The sequence below is a fragment of the Platichthys flesus genome, chromosome 3, assembly GCF_949316205.1.
Source record: "Platichthys flesus chromosome 3, fPlaFle2.1, whole genome shotgun sequence".
Taxonomy (NCBI): domain Eukaryota; kingdom Metazoa; phylum Chordata; class Actinopteri; order Pleuronectiformes; family Pleuronectidae; genus Platichthys; species Platichthys flesus.
In genome coordinates this window covers 6,673,635-6,688,079 of record NC_084947.1, presented here as the reverse complement: position 1 = coordinate 6,688,079, position 14,445 = coordinate 6,673,635, and the positions used below count along the sequence as shown (strand labels likewise).

The 14,445-nt window shown below is 41.2% G+C and overlaps 3 protein-coding genes across 3 annotated transcripts; all 3 read right to left on the bottom strand.

Moving 5' to 3' along the window:
* Positions 1 to 1,669: 1,669 nt before the first annotated feature.
* On the bottom strand, positions 1,670 to 2,880 carry LOC133934421 (adenosine receptor A2a-like). Its single transcript, XM_062381166.1, has 2 exons — positions 2,015 to 2,880; positions 1,670 to 1,700 (listed from the first exon to the last, which is right to left on the bottom strand). The coding sequence occupies exons 1-2, from the start codon at positions 2,878 to 2,880 to the stop codon at positions 1,670 to 1,672; spliced, it is 897 nt and encodes a 298-aa protein (XP_062237150.1).
* Positions 2,881 to 8,354: 5,474 nt separating this feature from the next.
* LOC133933630 (D(1)-like dopamine receptor) lies at positions 8,355 to 9,224 on the bottom strand. Its single transcript, XM_062380780.1, has one exon. It carries the CDS (start codon positions 9,222 to 9,224, stop codon positions 8,355 to 8,357), a length of 870 nt encoding a protein of 289 aa, XP_062236764.1.
* A 4,109-nt stretch (positions 9,225 to 13,333) lies between these two features.
* LOC133933623 (D(1)-like dopamine receptor) lies at positions 13,334 to 14,203 on the bottom strand. The gene has a single exon (XM_062380767.1). The coding sequence runs from the start codon at positions 14,201 to 14,203 to the stop codon at positions 13,334 to 13,336; it is 870 nt and encodes a 289-aa protein (XP_062236751.1).
* Positions 14,204 to 14,445: the final 242 nt, after the last annotated feature.

Here is a 14,445-nt window from a genome sequence, read left to right as displayed (position 1 = left end):
ACACGTATTAGAAGGGGATGTATTAAAATAAAATAATATTGTGTTTTGTGATTTTTTTCAAATATGTTTGAATCAAGAATTCAAGATGAGAGAATTTGACCTTTATTGATCTTAAGTGACTTCACTGTGTTTGGATATAAAACGCTCTCTAGTGTTGCCCCAGATTAACGTGACATTTCTTGCAGTGTGTATCTGTGCAAATCCAACGTGTCATGTGTTTAATGCAGAAAGCAGCATTAACCGTGTGGATTGAATATGATGCTCTCAGTTCGAGATTAATCTCAAATCTGAATAAATGACATAATGTGTTGATCCACCCTGTGTTTGGTTCTCATAGACTCCATATATACAGATTATGTATACTCTGCATGTATTTGTCTGTTATATCAATCACATGTTTTTATTTTTATAAACATTTTGCATGTAAAGCACTTAGAGCTGCAATTCTTGTATGGAAGGTGCTACACAAATAAAGGGTATTTGTTATTATGTGTATCTGTAAATACTTGGACATAGATTTTCTTTTCTGGATGTTGTGTTTGGTGATTTTTAAACCTGAATCGGCCTCCTGATGTAAAGGTGTCAGCAGACAGAGAGGGGCTGGGGGTCAGAAAGTGGGCACCAGATGTGCGGAAGTGTGGAGCCCTGCTGGCTCCTCCTCTCAGCACAGAGGACCCTCGCTCAGCCAATGACAGACAGGATACGAACACACTGGGTTTGACCAACAATCCATTTATTGCTTCTGTATCAATGAAGTTTCTTTAAAAGGTGGCATCTGACTGAAGCTACTATTGAATCGTATTGTCCACATACAGGCTTAAAGGGCCCCGAGGAGGGTCAGACGGATCCAGGTATTGCACCTCCCTTCGTTTCTCCTCATGGTTCACATCCCATCATGGGTGGCTGATGGCTCCGTGCCTAAGCGCGCTCCTGACACTGTGTGGTTGCCGCGAAAACTGCATCATCTGCGGGGGGAAGCTTGGCTCGCGCATCTCATGGATCATTGCGTTATCAAGATGTTGAGACTCACTACACGTGTTCCTGTATTATTGCTCAGCCTGGCTGAGGATCGAGTGGCAAACAGGTGATAACATCTTACACAGCATAAATCACAGTGGGAGTTTATACAGGGATTTCGACATATTGATTGAAAAGATCTGCTACATTTCAATGACATACAGTACATTTATGAATCAATGGAATAAAGTTGTTTAAAATCACATAAGAGTCAATGTCAAGGTGCCGGAGAATTATCAGAACTTCAGAAGAGACTAGATTCAGAATAAAATCGAAAATCAATAAATAAAAAGAAAATCAACAAGGCTCAGCTGAAAGTGAGTTTAAGTTGTTGACAACATTTCGTATTTCTTTTTAAATATGTGCTATAACAAATAAGAAAATACTCCACATGATAAATGTTCATTTTCAGCCTTATGTCAATCAGTTCTTTGTGAAATAACTTCTGTAATTTGTTCTCTGTGATTTGATTACAGTTTATGGATGTGAGTGCCTGATGAAACATTTCAAACAACCCTGAACTCGTCCTCGCGGTTTTTTGTCAGCTGCTGTGATCACAATGCAATATCCCCCCCACTTTGAGTTTTATAATGTTGGCATAAACAATATCACTTTTGACATCCATCCACTTAGAAAGGAAGCCACTGGACATCTAATGGGGCCGAGTCGTCCAGGACACACGCCTTGTGGAGAGCATGGGAAAAGACATTTCAAAACAAGATCAAGAGTCAATCAATTGTTGTCAGAAAAATAAACACTTTAAATTTAAAGGAAGAACAACCAAAGAAGGACATTTAAACAAGTAAAGGCATAAAATACAAAACTCTCAAAGTCAGGCAATATTTACTCCATCTATATCATGTCAACATGAGGTGATAACTTTTAGACATGCATAGGGATATTCAGATTATCGCCTTGATTATGACACAAAAAAAACATATAGATGTAAGCATCATGACACACATCTGCAGGCAGCCCCCTCACCAGCCTCTCTCACCTCCTCCTGCAGCAGGGCCTCCACACCTTGGTGAGCAGCGTGGCTCTGAGCGGGGAGCAGCCGAAGATGTACAGGATGGGGGTGAGGGCAGCGTTCACTCGGGGTAACACACGCAGAGGGTCTGTGCCCTCATTCTTAAAGGTGTAACACACCAAGCCAAAGAAGTTACAGACTATAACATGACAGAAAAGGGGAAGCCACGTCACCAGAAAGGACAAAGCCACCACCAGTATGAGATACACCGAGGAGCGCTTGATGTCCCTCTCCACGGAGGGTGGCTCCTTCTCCAGCTGGAACCTGGCTATGATGAACAGCCTGATGTTCAGTCCTATCATTATAATCACTGTGAAGATGTTGCCCACGAACGAGCCAATGCTCACGATCTGTCTGGCCACGCCGAATGGGACCAGGTTACTCACAGCCACGATGAGGAAGGCGTAAAGCCAGAACGCACAGATGACCACCACGGTTCTGTTACGCGTCATGCGGCGCGAGTATCGGAAAGGTAAAGCCACAGCGTGGTACCTGTCGGCCTGCGCGGCCAGGATGGCCATGTAGGAGAGACCTAAAAATGTGGGCACCACGTAATATGTTCCCGTAGGGGAGCCGAAGTGGTCCTTCACATCCAGGACCCCCACATAGTAATAAGACACGCCGGTGCAGATGTCACTGAAGCAGGTGCTCAGCATGTACATGAAGCGGTTCTCGCTGCGCAGAGCCCTGTTTAGCAGTATGGAGACACACACAGACATGTTGAGGAAGATGATGCTGAAAGCCAAGGAAACACTGAAAAGAAACATCAACACATTGCCAAAGCTGGTGAGGGGCAGAGCTAGAGACAGACCCTGCAGGCTGCTGTTACTCATCGGTACAGAGAACAGGTGAGCACAGAGATCAGGTCTTCAGTGACGAGTGGCAGCAGCAGAGCCACTGAGACCTGACAACTGAGAGGGTTTACTTCTGCTCTGGTTTAAGAAGCACAGTCAAGACAAGCTCACGTCCACCTGTGACTGTAATTCCCCAGAGGTCATCAACAGGGGCGTTGCCTGGCTCGAGCATTCGGGGGCGGTAGCCCTCTGTCAGAGTCTCTTGATACGATAAAGCAGAGGTCTTCAACAGGGGGGTGTCGACCCTTAGGGGGTCCGCTGAGGTCTTGCAGGGGGGTCTCGAAATTTTGGGTTGATTAGACATTTTTTAAATAGTTTTTTAATTTTAAATTTATTTTTCCAACCAATCATTTTCCACATGTCAAATTTCTTTAAATGCACATTAACATGAATCCAACTAATTGTAGCGAATGGATAAAATGGAGGCGGAAGACGTTATCTCTCAGTCAGCAATGCAACACTGAAGTTTTAAAATAAAAACATGAATATATGAACCTGTGTATTATTTGAATAGCTTAGTATTAAATGCACAATAACAGGGTAGTTGGGTTTATTAATACACAGCACTAGGCCCAGTTCAATATAAAACACAATTTTATACAACATGGTCCCTGCTCCATCTCTCCACCAGTTTGGCGGTCCTTCACCTGAACATTGTTGAAGACCCCTGCAGTAAAGGATATAATCAGAGTTTGTCCTTTACAGCATCCTGGTTACAATTGTAAACTGAATGAATGTCAAATCAGTGTGCAGAGAACTGACCACTTTCATAGACTTTCTGTTGTATTCTGATTTATTAATTAAAACCTTATTTTGTAAATTATAGAACTGATGTAATAACAATAACAGTCTACAATTGTTTAAACTGATTTTATTAACTGCTATTATTCAGGGGAACATTTAATCTCAAAAAGTTTCTATGCCATTTTGCTATGATCTCTGTGCTGAAATATTTAGATTGGATTAAAACTGACCCTGTCACATACCGGCTAGTTAACTGTAGTTAAAGTATTAAAGTAAAAGTACAGATTATTATATTATGTTATTAAGCGCTATGACTTCATTAGATCATTTATACTGAAGCAGCTGTGTAAGCAAGTGAAGCTACAGTCAAATTCATTATGAACAGTTTTATATTAGATATATTGTTAGAGCTTGTCTCTGTGGTGAGATGGATCATCAAAGCATTTGAGAACTTCAGAGAGAAAAACCTTTAACAAAATCTGATATTTGACAACATGTTATTTATTTTTCATCAGCCAACTTTTTTCCTAACCACTGGTTTAGTCTTTAATACTTTGTTTTAACAACTTGTTAAATTATCTAATGTTTGAAATCTTCATCGTTAAGCTCTCATGTTGAACTGCAGTATAAAATACAATAATTCTCTCTCTAATTCTCTCTCTCTAAGTACTTGAATGTGGTGGAGTAGTAAATAAATATTGGAGTTTTATAGTATTTGTGACATTGTGTAGTGTAAACTCTCCAGCCTGCAGAGCAGGAGATATCATTTATATCCTGGGGTATGGTATGCTCTTCTGGGTTTGTTTAGTGTATATATAATTGTATCAATACACCTTATCACCCCCCCCCCCCCCCCCTCTGGATTCAGCCCCAGATGATTAACTCTGCAGCTGACCCCCCCGGTCAACAAGTGACGTACCAGGCTCTAAAATAACAACAGCCTGCAATAAGAAATCAATTCATCTTTATTATTATCTGTTTATGTTATCATTTCATTTTATAGTCCTGACATAACAATTCATATTTGAAAATCAATCTTATTCCGTGTGTTAGGGGCCAAAACCTGAAAGTTACATTTCCTAGTTCTGTCCAGACTATGGGCCACAAGTCGCAAGGGATGATAATTATGAATTCAATGATTCCAGAGATGAACACATACGAGTGAATGAGGCAATGCACACAAAACACGACCAATTCATTTCTGAGTGAAGTTCATAATGGAATGATATTAATATCAGTCCCAGACAATGTGCTGATTCTTTCATATACAACACATCTCCACATGTTAGAACCAGAAACAAGGTTGATTCCACCAGTGTCTGTTGAACTCAGAGAATGGTTTCTGTTGTAAAATCCAAATCAGAGCTTCATGCAACAAACCATTTTCAGCTTGGCTGTAACATAGACAACTCAAGCTCAACAATATTATTATGAATAATGTAAAATTATGCTTGTGCTAAACTTTTTCATTTAGTTACTGAATAATTCAATCCTTTATTTAAATGCAAATCACTTTGACTTCATGGGTCACCTCAGGTATCAAAGCTGATAGAGACATATAGACACAATCCTCTGAAACTGTTTCTACATTTTAGGATGAAATAATTAAAATAAACCTGTGAACTAGATCTAATTTCGTTTCTTAATGATCACAGTTGAGGGCCATTCTTGCCCCTTTGTGTTCGACTGCTACTTCAACAGCAAAACAAAAAAACTGCCAACACGATGTGTTAACTGTTTAAAGCAGGGGTGTCGAACATGCGGCCCGCGGGCCGGATTAGGCCCGTCAGGGGGTCCATCTCAGCCCGCCGGATGCAAACATGCTCTAAATTTTTAAATATAAATACAATTTTACAAAAAATCATTAAAAAACATTTTTAATAAAAAAAAACCTTAATTTGCCAGCATGAAATAGCATGAGCAGAAATGTTTGTGTGTGTCTCCAAACAGCACACACAGGCCCCGGGGCTCCGCCCCCACTATCTCGCTCAGAGACACACACATGAGATCAGACCTCGTTCCCGTGAAGCAGCCGGATCAGGGCAAACAAGACACAGTGTTCAAAAAACAAGTTGAAAAGAAAGTATGATGAAGCCTGTCTTCCTCTTTGGTTCACACTGAATGAAGGAGGACACGAGGAGAGACCAGTGTGTATTTTAGGTCTGAAAACTCTGGCAGTTGACACTAAAGGCCAATGTATGCTTCTCCGTTTTGAAGGACACGGACAGACAGGACCGCCTTCTCCGCCTAGGAACGCCCTCTCCGGGCCTCTCCGGGCCTCTCCGGGGCTCAGAGAGCTTTTCGTGCAGCTCTGATTTTTCTAACTACACGTCGGCATGGCGGAGAGCCCACGGATAGCCCTTGGCTGTGATTGATCCCCTAACGCCAGCATCTCAGGACGACATCATTTCCGGACCTCAAACTTCCTGTTTCATTCCCTAAATCACAATAAACCTAAATCACAACTACGACTCTAAGATTAAGTGTGTTAAGCCAGCGGCGTTGTCCGGCTGACGGTGGCTGGTTAGAGCTCTTACGGCATGTGTGTAAGGTCACATACGGTTATAACAAACTTTGATAACGGGGATAGCGAGCTAGCCACCATGCTAACTGCGGTGGGAACAGTGCAAAAAAACCCTGACTTTAATCCCACGGCTCTCATGACACTGTTTCTCAAACACCGTCAGGTTAGAAGCAAACACTTGGTAGTAGTTAGTATCGGGTGTCCATGCTGACTGTGTGTGGAAGCTGGGGGGGGAAGCTAGCTGCCTCTGTGTAGCTTCAAGCTGTTGCAGCCGTTGAATTAGCAACGCAGTTTGGAAACAAGACCGGGGAACCGCTGCGCTAAGACACGATAACATCAGCATTTTGACCCGCTGGGTGTCACTTTATTTCAGCAAAAACTGTCGCGTCATCAACAGCCTTTTTAGTTGTCATCGTTCACTGTGTGTGAAGAGCCGGGGGGAAGTAAATAAACCAGCGTGGACTTCTTCTATATACCTCATGAGGTAAGCTTCTCTAAGCTCGACTTCCGTTGCGCCAACTACTGTTCTGGCGGTGAATTGTTTTCGGAATAAAAAGGCTCGTAGAACTATGAATCAAAAAGTGTCCGCTCCGTCCGTACGTCCGTCCGTTCGCAACGTACTCAGAGAAGCATACAGAGGCCTTAAGGGACCCAACAAATTAAGAAGACACTTAGAAACATTCCACCCCCGTCACATGCATGTGTTCTTTTTTGTTGAGCTTTATCATCGTTGTAACAAAGTGATTATAATTAAATTTTTTGTCTATTTTTGAAAAACAGATTAACAGAAATAAATGTTCATGTTTTAATATATCTGTTTCCTACCATCATTGTTGTGGAAATCATTGTTAATAATTATTGTGAGAAACAATTAACATTGACATGATCAGACAGTCTCTTCACATATATTATTATTATTATTAAAAGGTGATCTTTGCAACTTTGTTTTTCAGGAAGTTTGTATCAAACAAGTAGCCCTGCGTACTACTCAGTACCTTTGAAGTTTCTCTCAGTTTCAAAAATGTTGGTGACATCTGTCTCAGACCATTGGTTCCCAAACTGGGGTAGCTTTTATAACGAAGCTATTAAGGTATTTTACTATACTATACAGGATTTTACTGGTCTGGCCCACTTGAGATCAAAGTGGCTTTAACTAAAATGAGTTTGACACTTCTGGTTTAAAGTGTCTATATTCAGACAAACTGACCTTTAACAAGCGGCAAACTTGTTTCATTAATGGCTTATTTTTAAGAAAATTTCACAAGGTTTTAGAAAATAAGTTTGTTGACCAAGTTATGAGTGGATTCAACTTTTATACATTCATATTTCAAATGCTGCATAACTGAACAGAAACTGAATTGAGAATTTACAGACATAAAACTCTAGCAAAGCTGGTGTGAGGAAAATCAAATCATATCCAAAATCCATAAAATGTATTTGGTGGTGAGACATCCAAAGAGAAACAAGGGGGCCTTGCTCAAACTGAATTTGATCAGGTGTTCATAAGGGAAATAGAGAAGATTTATGACGAACATATTTTTTAAGAAACTGTTCAAGATTATTTAAAATCATCATTGACATCCTTAAATCTTTTCTTTGCATATATAGTATTAAAATAAACAATTACTCCATATTATAAATGTTCATTTTCCGCCTCATTTCATCAGTTATTTGTGGAATAACATCTGTAATTTGTTCACTGTGATTTGACAACAAATAAAACATGAACGTGTTAAATACACTTCATGGATGGGCCGAGTGCTTGATGAAACATTTCAAACATCTCCCATGAAACCCATGAAAATGGAAGAGAATCGGAAAAGACGTTTTAAACCAGTTCAAGTTTCAATGAAACACTTAGGATGTATTTTCTTTCTGTTTTATGGCATAAGAAAAAACTGTAGCTCAATGATTTAATGGAAGATCTAACAAAAAAGATAATTTCAACACATAAAGGCATAAAGAACCAAACATATAATATGTATTGCACTCCATATGTGATAACTCTCAGACATTCAGAAGGACATTCAGATCACTGCTATGCTTTTACGGACATAAATGAAACAAACAAAGTTCGTTTTCTGCAACAACTGTAAAGTGATTCAACCTGTGATCACATGTTCACGTGGAGCCAGCTGTGAGCATCATGACACACATCTGCAGGCAGCCCCCTCACCAGCCTCTCTCACCTCCTCCTGCAGCAGGGCCTCCACACCTTGGTGAGCAGCGTGGCTCTTAGCGGGGAGCAGCCGCAGATGTACAGGATGGGGGTGAGGGCAGCGTTCACTCGGGGTAACACACGCAAAGGGTCGGTGGCATCATTCTTAAAGGCGTAACACACAGATCCAGAGAAGTTACAGACTATAACAGAACAGAAGAGGGGAAGCCACGCCATCAGAAAGAACAAAGCCACCACCAGTATGAGATACACCGAGGAGCGCTTGATGTCCCTCTCCACGGAGGGTGGCTCCTTCTCCAGCTGGAACCTTGCTATGATGAACAGCCTGATGTTCAGTCCTATCATTATAATCACTGTGAAGATGTTGGCCACAAACGAGCCAATGCTCACGATCCGTTTGGCCACGCCGACTGGGACCAGGTTATTCACAGCCACGATGAGGAAGGCGTAAAGCCAGAACGCACAGATGACCACCACGGTTCTGTTGAGCGTCATGCGGCGCGAGTATTGGAAAGGTGAAGCCACAGCGTGGTACCTGTCGGCCTGCGCGGCCAAGACGGCCATGTAGGAGAGACCTAAAAATGTGGGCACAATTAAATATGTTCCCATAGGGGAGTTGATGGTTTCCTTCACATCCAGGACCCCCACATAGTAATAAGACACGCCGGTGCAGATGTCACTGAAGCAGGTGCTCAGCATGTACATGAAGCGGTTCTCGCTGCGCAGAGCCCTGTTCAGCAGTATGGAGACACACACAGACATGTTGAGGAAGATGATGCTGGAAGCCAAGGAAACACTGAAAAGAAACAACAACACGTTACCAAAGCTGGTGAGGGGCAGAGCTAGAGACAGACCCTGCAGGCTGCTGTTACTCATCGGTGCAGAGAACAGGTGAGCACAGAGTTCAGGTCTTCAGTGACGAGTGGCAGCAGCAGAGCCACTGAGACCTGACAACTGAGAGGGTTTACTTCTGCTCTGGTTTAAGAAGCACAGTCAAGACAAGCTCACGTCCACCTGTGGCTGTAATTCCCTGGACATCAGGTCACCAATTGAAGTAACAGGCTTAAAGACAACAACAGCCTGCAATTAGAATACATGACTCATTATCGCTGTCAGTTTGTATTATCATTACATGTTATTGTCCTGATATTGAAAAGATCATATAGAACTAAATAAAACTAAACCAAACAGATTTTAGGTTTTGCAAAATAAAACTTTTTTATTTTTCACAAACAGATTCATAAGCTATAAACGTTGTCATATTAAACAAATGTGCAATTTTAAACTTGTTCAACACTAGAAGGCTTTGAAGCTGAAAATCAGTCTGTAAACCATTCCATGTGTTTATTTTGTTAATCCATAAAACATATTTGGTCTGTCATTAGGTAGACATCAATATAGCCTGAAAATGAACCTGATCAGGTGTTCATGGAAGAAAGAGGGGAGATTTATGTCCATATTCGCTGTAGCATCTTTGCAGTATACTGCATTTTTGTCCTCTGGTCACAGTTAGTATTAGTAGTAGTATTAGATGGTAGTTAGTAGTTTTTGTCCACCTTTGCACATCTTGTTTCAGGTTGCACCTCTGTCTCGTACAGTCTAACTCTAATTGTTTATTTTGGTAGTTTCTTGCATTCTGGTGATAATTGTCTTTGTATCTGTGTATGTACACTTAGCACAATTTAACCCGAGTCATCTTCCTAGTATGTTGTACACATACATGGCAAAAAAAGCTTATTCTGATGAAGATCATCTTACATTTACATTTTCATTTAGTTGACGCTTTTATCCAAAGCGACTTACAATAAGTGCATTCAACCCCAAAGGTACAAACCCAGAACAACAAGAATTAAGAAAGTACAATTTCTTCAAAAATAAGGCAAAACTACAATATGCTGCAAGTAAGTGCCATTTAAGTGCTACTAAATTGTTAGTTTCAATCATTTTATTCAAGGTATAGTCGGAAGAGGTGTGTTTTCAGTTTGCGGTGGAAGATGTGTAAACTTTCTGATGTCCGGATGTCGATGGGGAGCTCATTCCACCATTTAGGAGCCTGGACAGCAAACAGTGGTGATTTTGATGAGTGTTTAGCTCTCAGTGAGGGAGCAACAAGCCGATTGGCCGAAACAGAGCGGAGTGAACAGACTGTGGTGTAACGTTTGACCATGTCTGGCTGTAGACTGGACCTGATCCGTTCACATTACGGTACCCAACTACTAATGTTTTGAAAGGGATGCGGCAGCCACTGGTAGCCAGTGAAGGGAGCAGAGGAGCGGAGTAGTGTGAGGGAATTAAGGTTAAAAACCAGTCGAGCTGCTGCATTCTGGATGAGCTGCAAAGGTCGGATGGCAGTAGCGGGTAGACCTGGAGGGAGTTACAGTAGTCTAGGCGTGAGATGACCAGAGCCTGGACCAGAACCTGCCCCGCCTTCTGGGTGAGAAGGGGGGTTTCTGAGTAACAGTGGTCAGTGACTTCACGGCTGGCACAGGTGAAAAAGGGAGGACTCACACAGAGCTGGGTCTCATTACACTGTTCAGCCCTGTTTCATACACGGCAAAAACCAAAAAGCCTGTGTCTTGGACAAAACTAGGATGAGGATGGTGTTGATTTGCACATTTCAAACACTTTTTATATGAATCCCCTTTGAAGATTAGTGGGAGTTCATATACAGCATGTTTGGTTCTGTTTTTATAAATTTTTCAAAATAACCAATGTTACAAACTAAAACTTTAAAGCCCTCCAGCGTTGTTAGTCTACACTTTTAACCTTTACAGTGTTTTTTTGATGTGAGTTGAAGAGTGTGGTCTGGGGATGACTTCAGTCGTGTTTATCTACAGGTCACAGCTCTTTCGTTGCTTTTTGATTCTGAGGGTTTGACGGTTGTGCACATTGCAGTTTTAAATAAAGGCCACATGAACATATACATTTCCAAAAAGACGTACCTGCAGATGTGTGTCATGATGCTCACATCTGGCTCCACGTGAACATGTGACCACGGCTTGAATCACTTTAAGCTACATCCAAATTCATTATAAACAGTTTTATATGAGATATTTTGTGAGAGTTTGTTTCTCTCTTTGATCTGTGGTGAGATGGATCATTGAAGCATTTGAGAACTTCAAAGAGAAAAACAAAATATGACATTTGATCAAATTTAATTTCTTTTTCATAAGCAAAATATGTTCAAAACCAATCTGTTTAGTATTTAACAACTTCTTATATTATCCATTGTTTTGAAATCTTCATCTTTAAAGCCCTGAAATAAATGTACTGCAGTATAAAGTAAAAAATAATTATCTCTGAGATGTATCAGAGAAGAAGAACGAAGTAGCATAAGGTGGAAATAATAAAGTACAAGTTCTTACATGTGATGGAGAACAAAATAAATATCTGAGTTTCACAGTATTTGTGTGATTGTGTAGTGCAATCTCTCCATTATCATTTATCTCTTGGGGTGTTTATATATAGCTTGTTTAGTGTATATATAGTTTGCTTAGTGTATATATAGTTTGCTTAGTGTATATATAGTTTGTTTAGTGTATATATAAGTTTATCAATACACCTTATCACCCCCCCTCCCCCTGCGGACTCAGCCCCGGATGTTTTATTCCGCAGTTGACCCCCCCCCCCTTCAACAAGTGACGTACCAGAATCTAAAATAACATCAGTCTGCAAATAGAGTAAATTCATCTTTATTATTTTCGGTTAATTTGAAAGAACATATACATCTCAATAAAACTAAATTTATACTATTTGTCAGGTTCTGCTAAACAAGTCTGGAACAGTCGGGTTCTTTTATTTATTTTCTGTCTTTCATGAGGATGACCTGGCCAAGAATAGCATCAACGCAGTTCCGACAGTAGAAATAATTAACAAACAGATTAATGACATTAAAACTTGTTCATAATAAACATTTGCACATTAGATCTTAGACAAAAGTTTTAAACTTGTGCAACACTAGAAGGTTTTGAAGCTGAAAGTCCATCTGTAACTTATTCCATGTGTTAGGTGCCAAAAACCTGAAGGTTACATTTCCTAATTCAATAATTTCTTAATGTGTTCACAGTCGAGGGCCACTCATGCCTCTTTGGGTTCGACTCTTACTTCGACAGCAAAACACACAAACTGCAAACAACATGTGTTAAAGTTTAGAATTTACAGACATAAAACACTAGTAACGCTGGTGTGAGAAAAAAAAATCATCTCCAACATCCATGAAATATACTTGGTGCATCATTTGTGAGCCATCCATAGAGAAACAAGGGGTCATTGCTCCCTCTAGTGGTTAAAAACTGAACTTGATCAGGTGTTCATAAGGGAAATAGAAAAGGTTTATGTCGAACATATTTTTTAAGAAACTGTTCAAGATTATTAGAAAACATCCTTGACATCCTTAAATCTTTTCTTTACATATTTAGTATTACAATTAACAATTGCTCCATATTATAAATGTTCATTTTCGGCCTCATTTCCATCAATTATTTGTGGAATAACATCTGTCATTTGTTCACTGTGATTTGACAACAAATAAAACATGAAGGTGTTAAATACACTTTATGGATGGGCCGAGTGCCTGATGAAACATTTCAAGCATCTCCCATGAAACCCATGAGAATGGAAGAGAATGGGAAAAGACGTTTTAAACCAGTTCAAGTTTCAAGTAATTATTGTCAGAAACATAAACATTTAGGATATTTGTCTTGCTGTTTTATGGATTTAAAGAAAGATCTAACAAAAAAGAACATTTCAACACATAGAGGCATAAAGTACAAATCATGCAATATGTATAACTCCATCTGCAATATGTGATAACTATCAGACATTCAGAAGGGCATTCAGGTCACTGCTTTGCTTTTACGCACATAAATGAAACAATAAAAGTTCGTTTTCTGCAACAATTGTAAAGTGATTCAACCTTTGTTCACGTGGAGCCAGCTGTGAGCATCATGACACACATCTGCAGGCAGCCCCCTCACCAGCCTCTCTCACCTCCTCCTGCAGCAGGGCCTCCACACCTTGGTGAGCAGCGTGGCTCTTAGCGGGGAGCAGCCGCAGATGTACAGGATGGGGGTGAGGGCAGCGTTCACTCTGGGTAACACACGCAGAGGGTCGGTGCCCTCATTCTTAAAGGTGTAACACACAGATGCAGAGAAGTTACAGACTATAGCATGACAGAAGAGGGGAAGCCACGTCATCAGAAAGAACAAAGCCACCACCAGTATGAGATACACAGAGGAGCGCTTGATGTCCCTCTCCACGGAGGGTGGCTCCTTCTCCAGCTGGAACCTTGCTATGATGAACAGCCTGATGTTCAGTCCTATCATTATAATCACTGTGAAGATGTTGGCCACAAACGAGCCAATGCTCACGATCCGTTGGGCCACGCCGACTGGGACCAGGTTATTCACAGCCACGATGAGGAAGGCATAGAGCCAGAACGCACAGATGATCACCACGGTTCTGTTGAGAGTCATGCGGCGCGAGTATTGGAAAGGTGAAGCCACAGCGTGGTACCTGTCGGCCTGCGCGGCCAGGATGGCCATGTAGGAGAGACCTAAAAATGTGGGCACGATTAAATATGTTCTCGTAGGGGAATCAAAGTGGTCCTTCACATCCAGGACCCCCACATAGTAATAAGACACGCCGGAACAGATGTCACTGAAGCAGGTGCTCAGCATGTACATGAAGCGGTTCTCGCTGCGCAGAGCCCTGTTCAGCAGTATGGAGACACACACAGACATGTTGAGGAAGATGATGCTGGAAGCCAAGGAAACACTGAAAAGAAACAACAACACGTTACCAAAGCTGATGAGGGGCAGAGCTAGAGACAGACCCTGCAGGCTGCTGTTACTCATCGGTACAGAGAACAGGTGAGCACAGAGTTCAGGTCTTCAGTGACGAGTGGCAGCAGCAGAGCCACTGAGACCTGACAACTGAGAGGGTTTACTTCTGCTCTGGTTTAAGAAGCACAGTCAAGACAAGCTCACGTCCACCTGTGGCTGTAATTCCCTGGACATCAGGTCACCCAGTGCAGTAACAGGCTGCAATTATAATACATGACTTATAATCTTTGTCAGTTTGTATTATCATTACATGT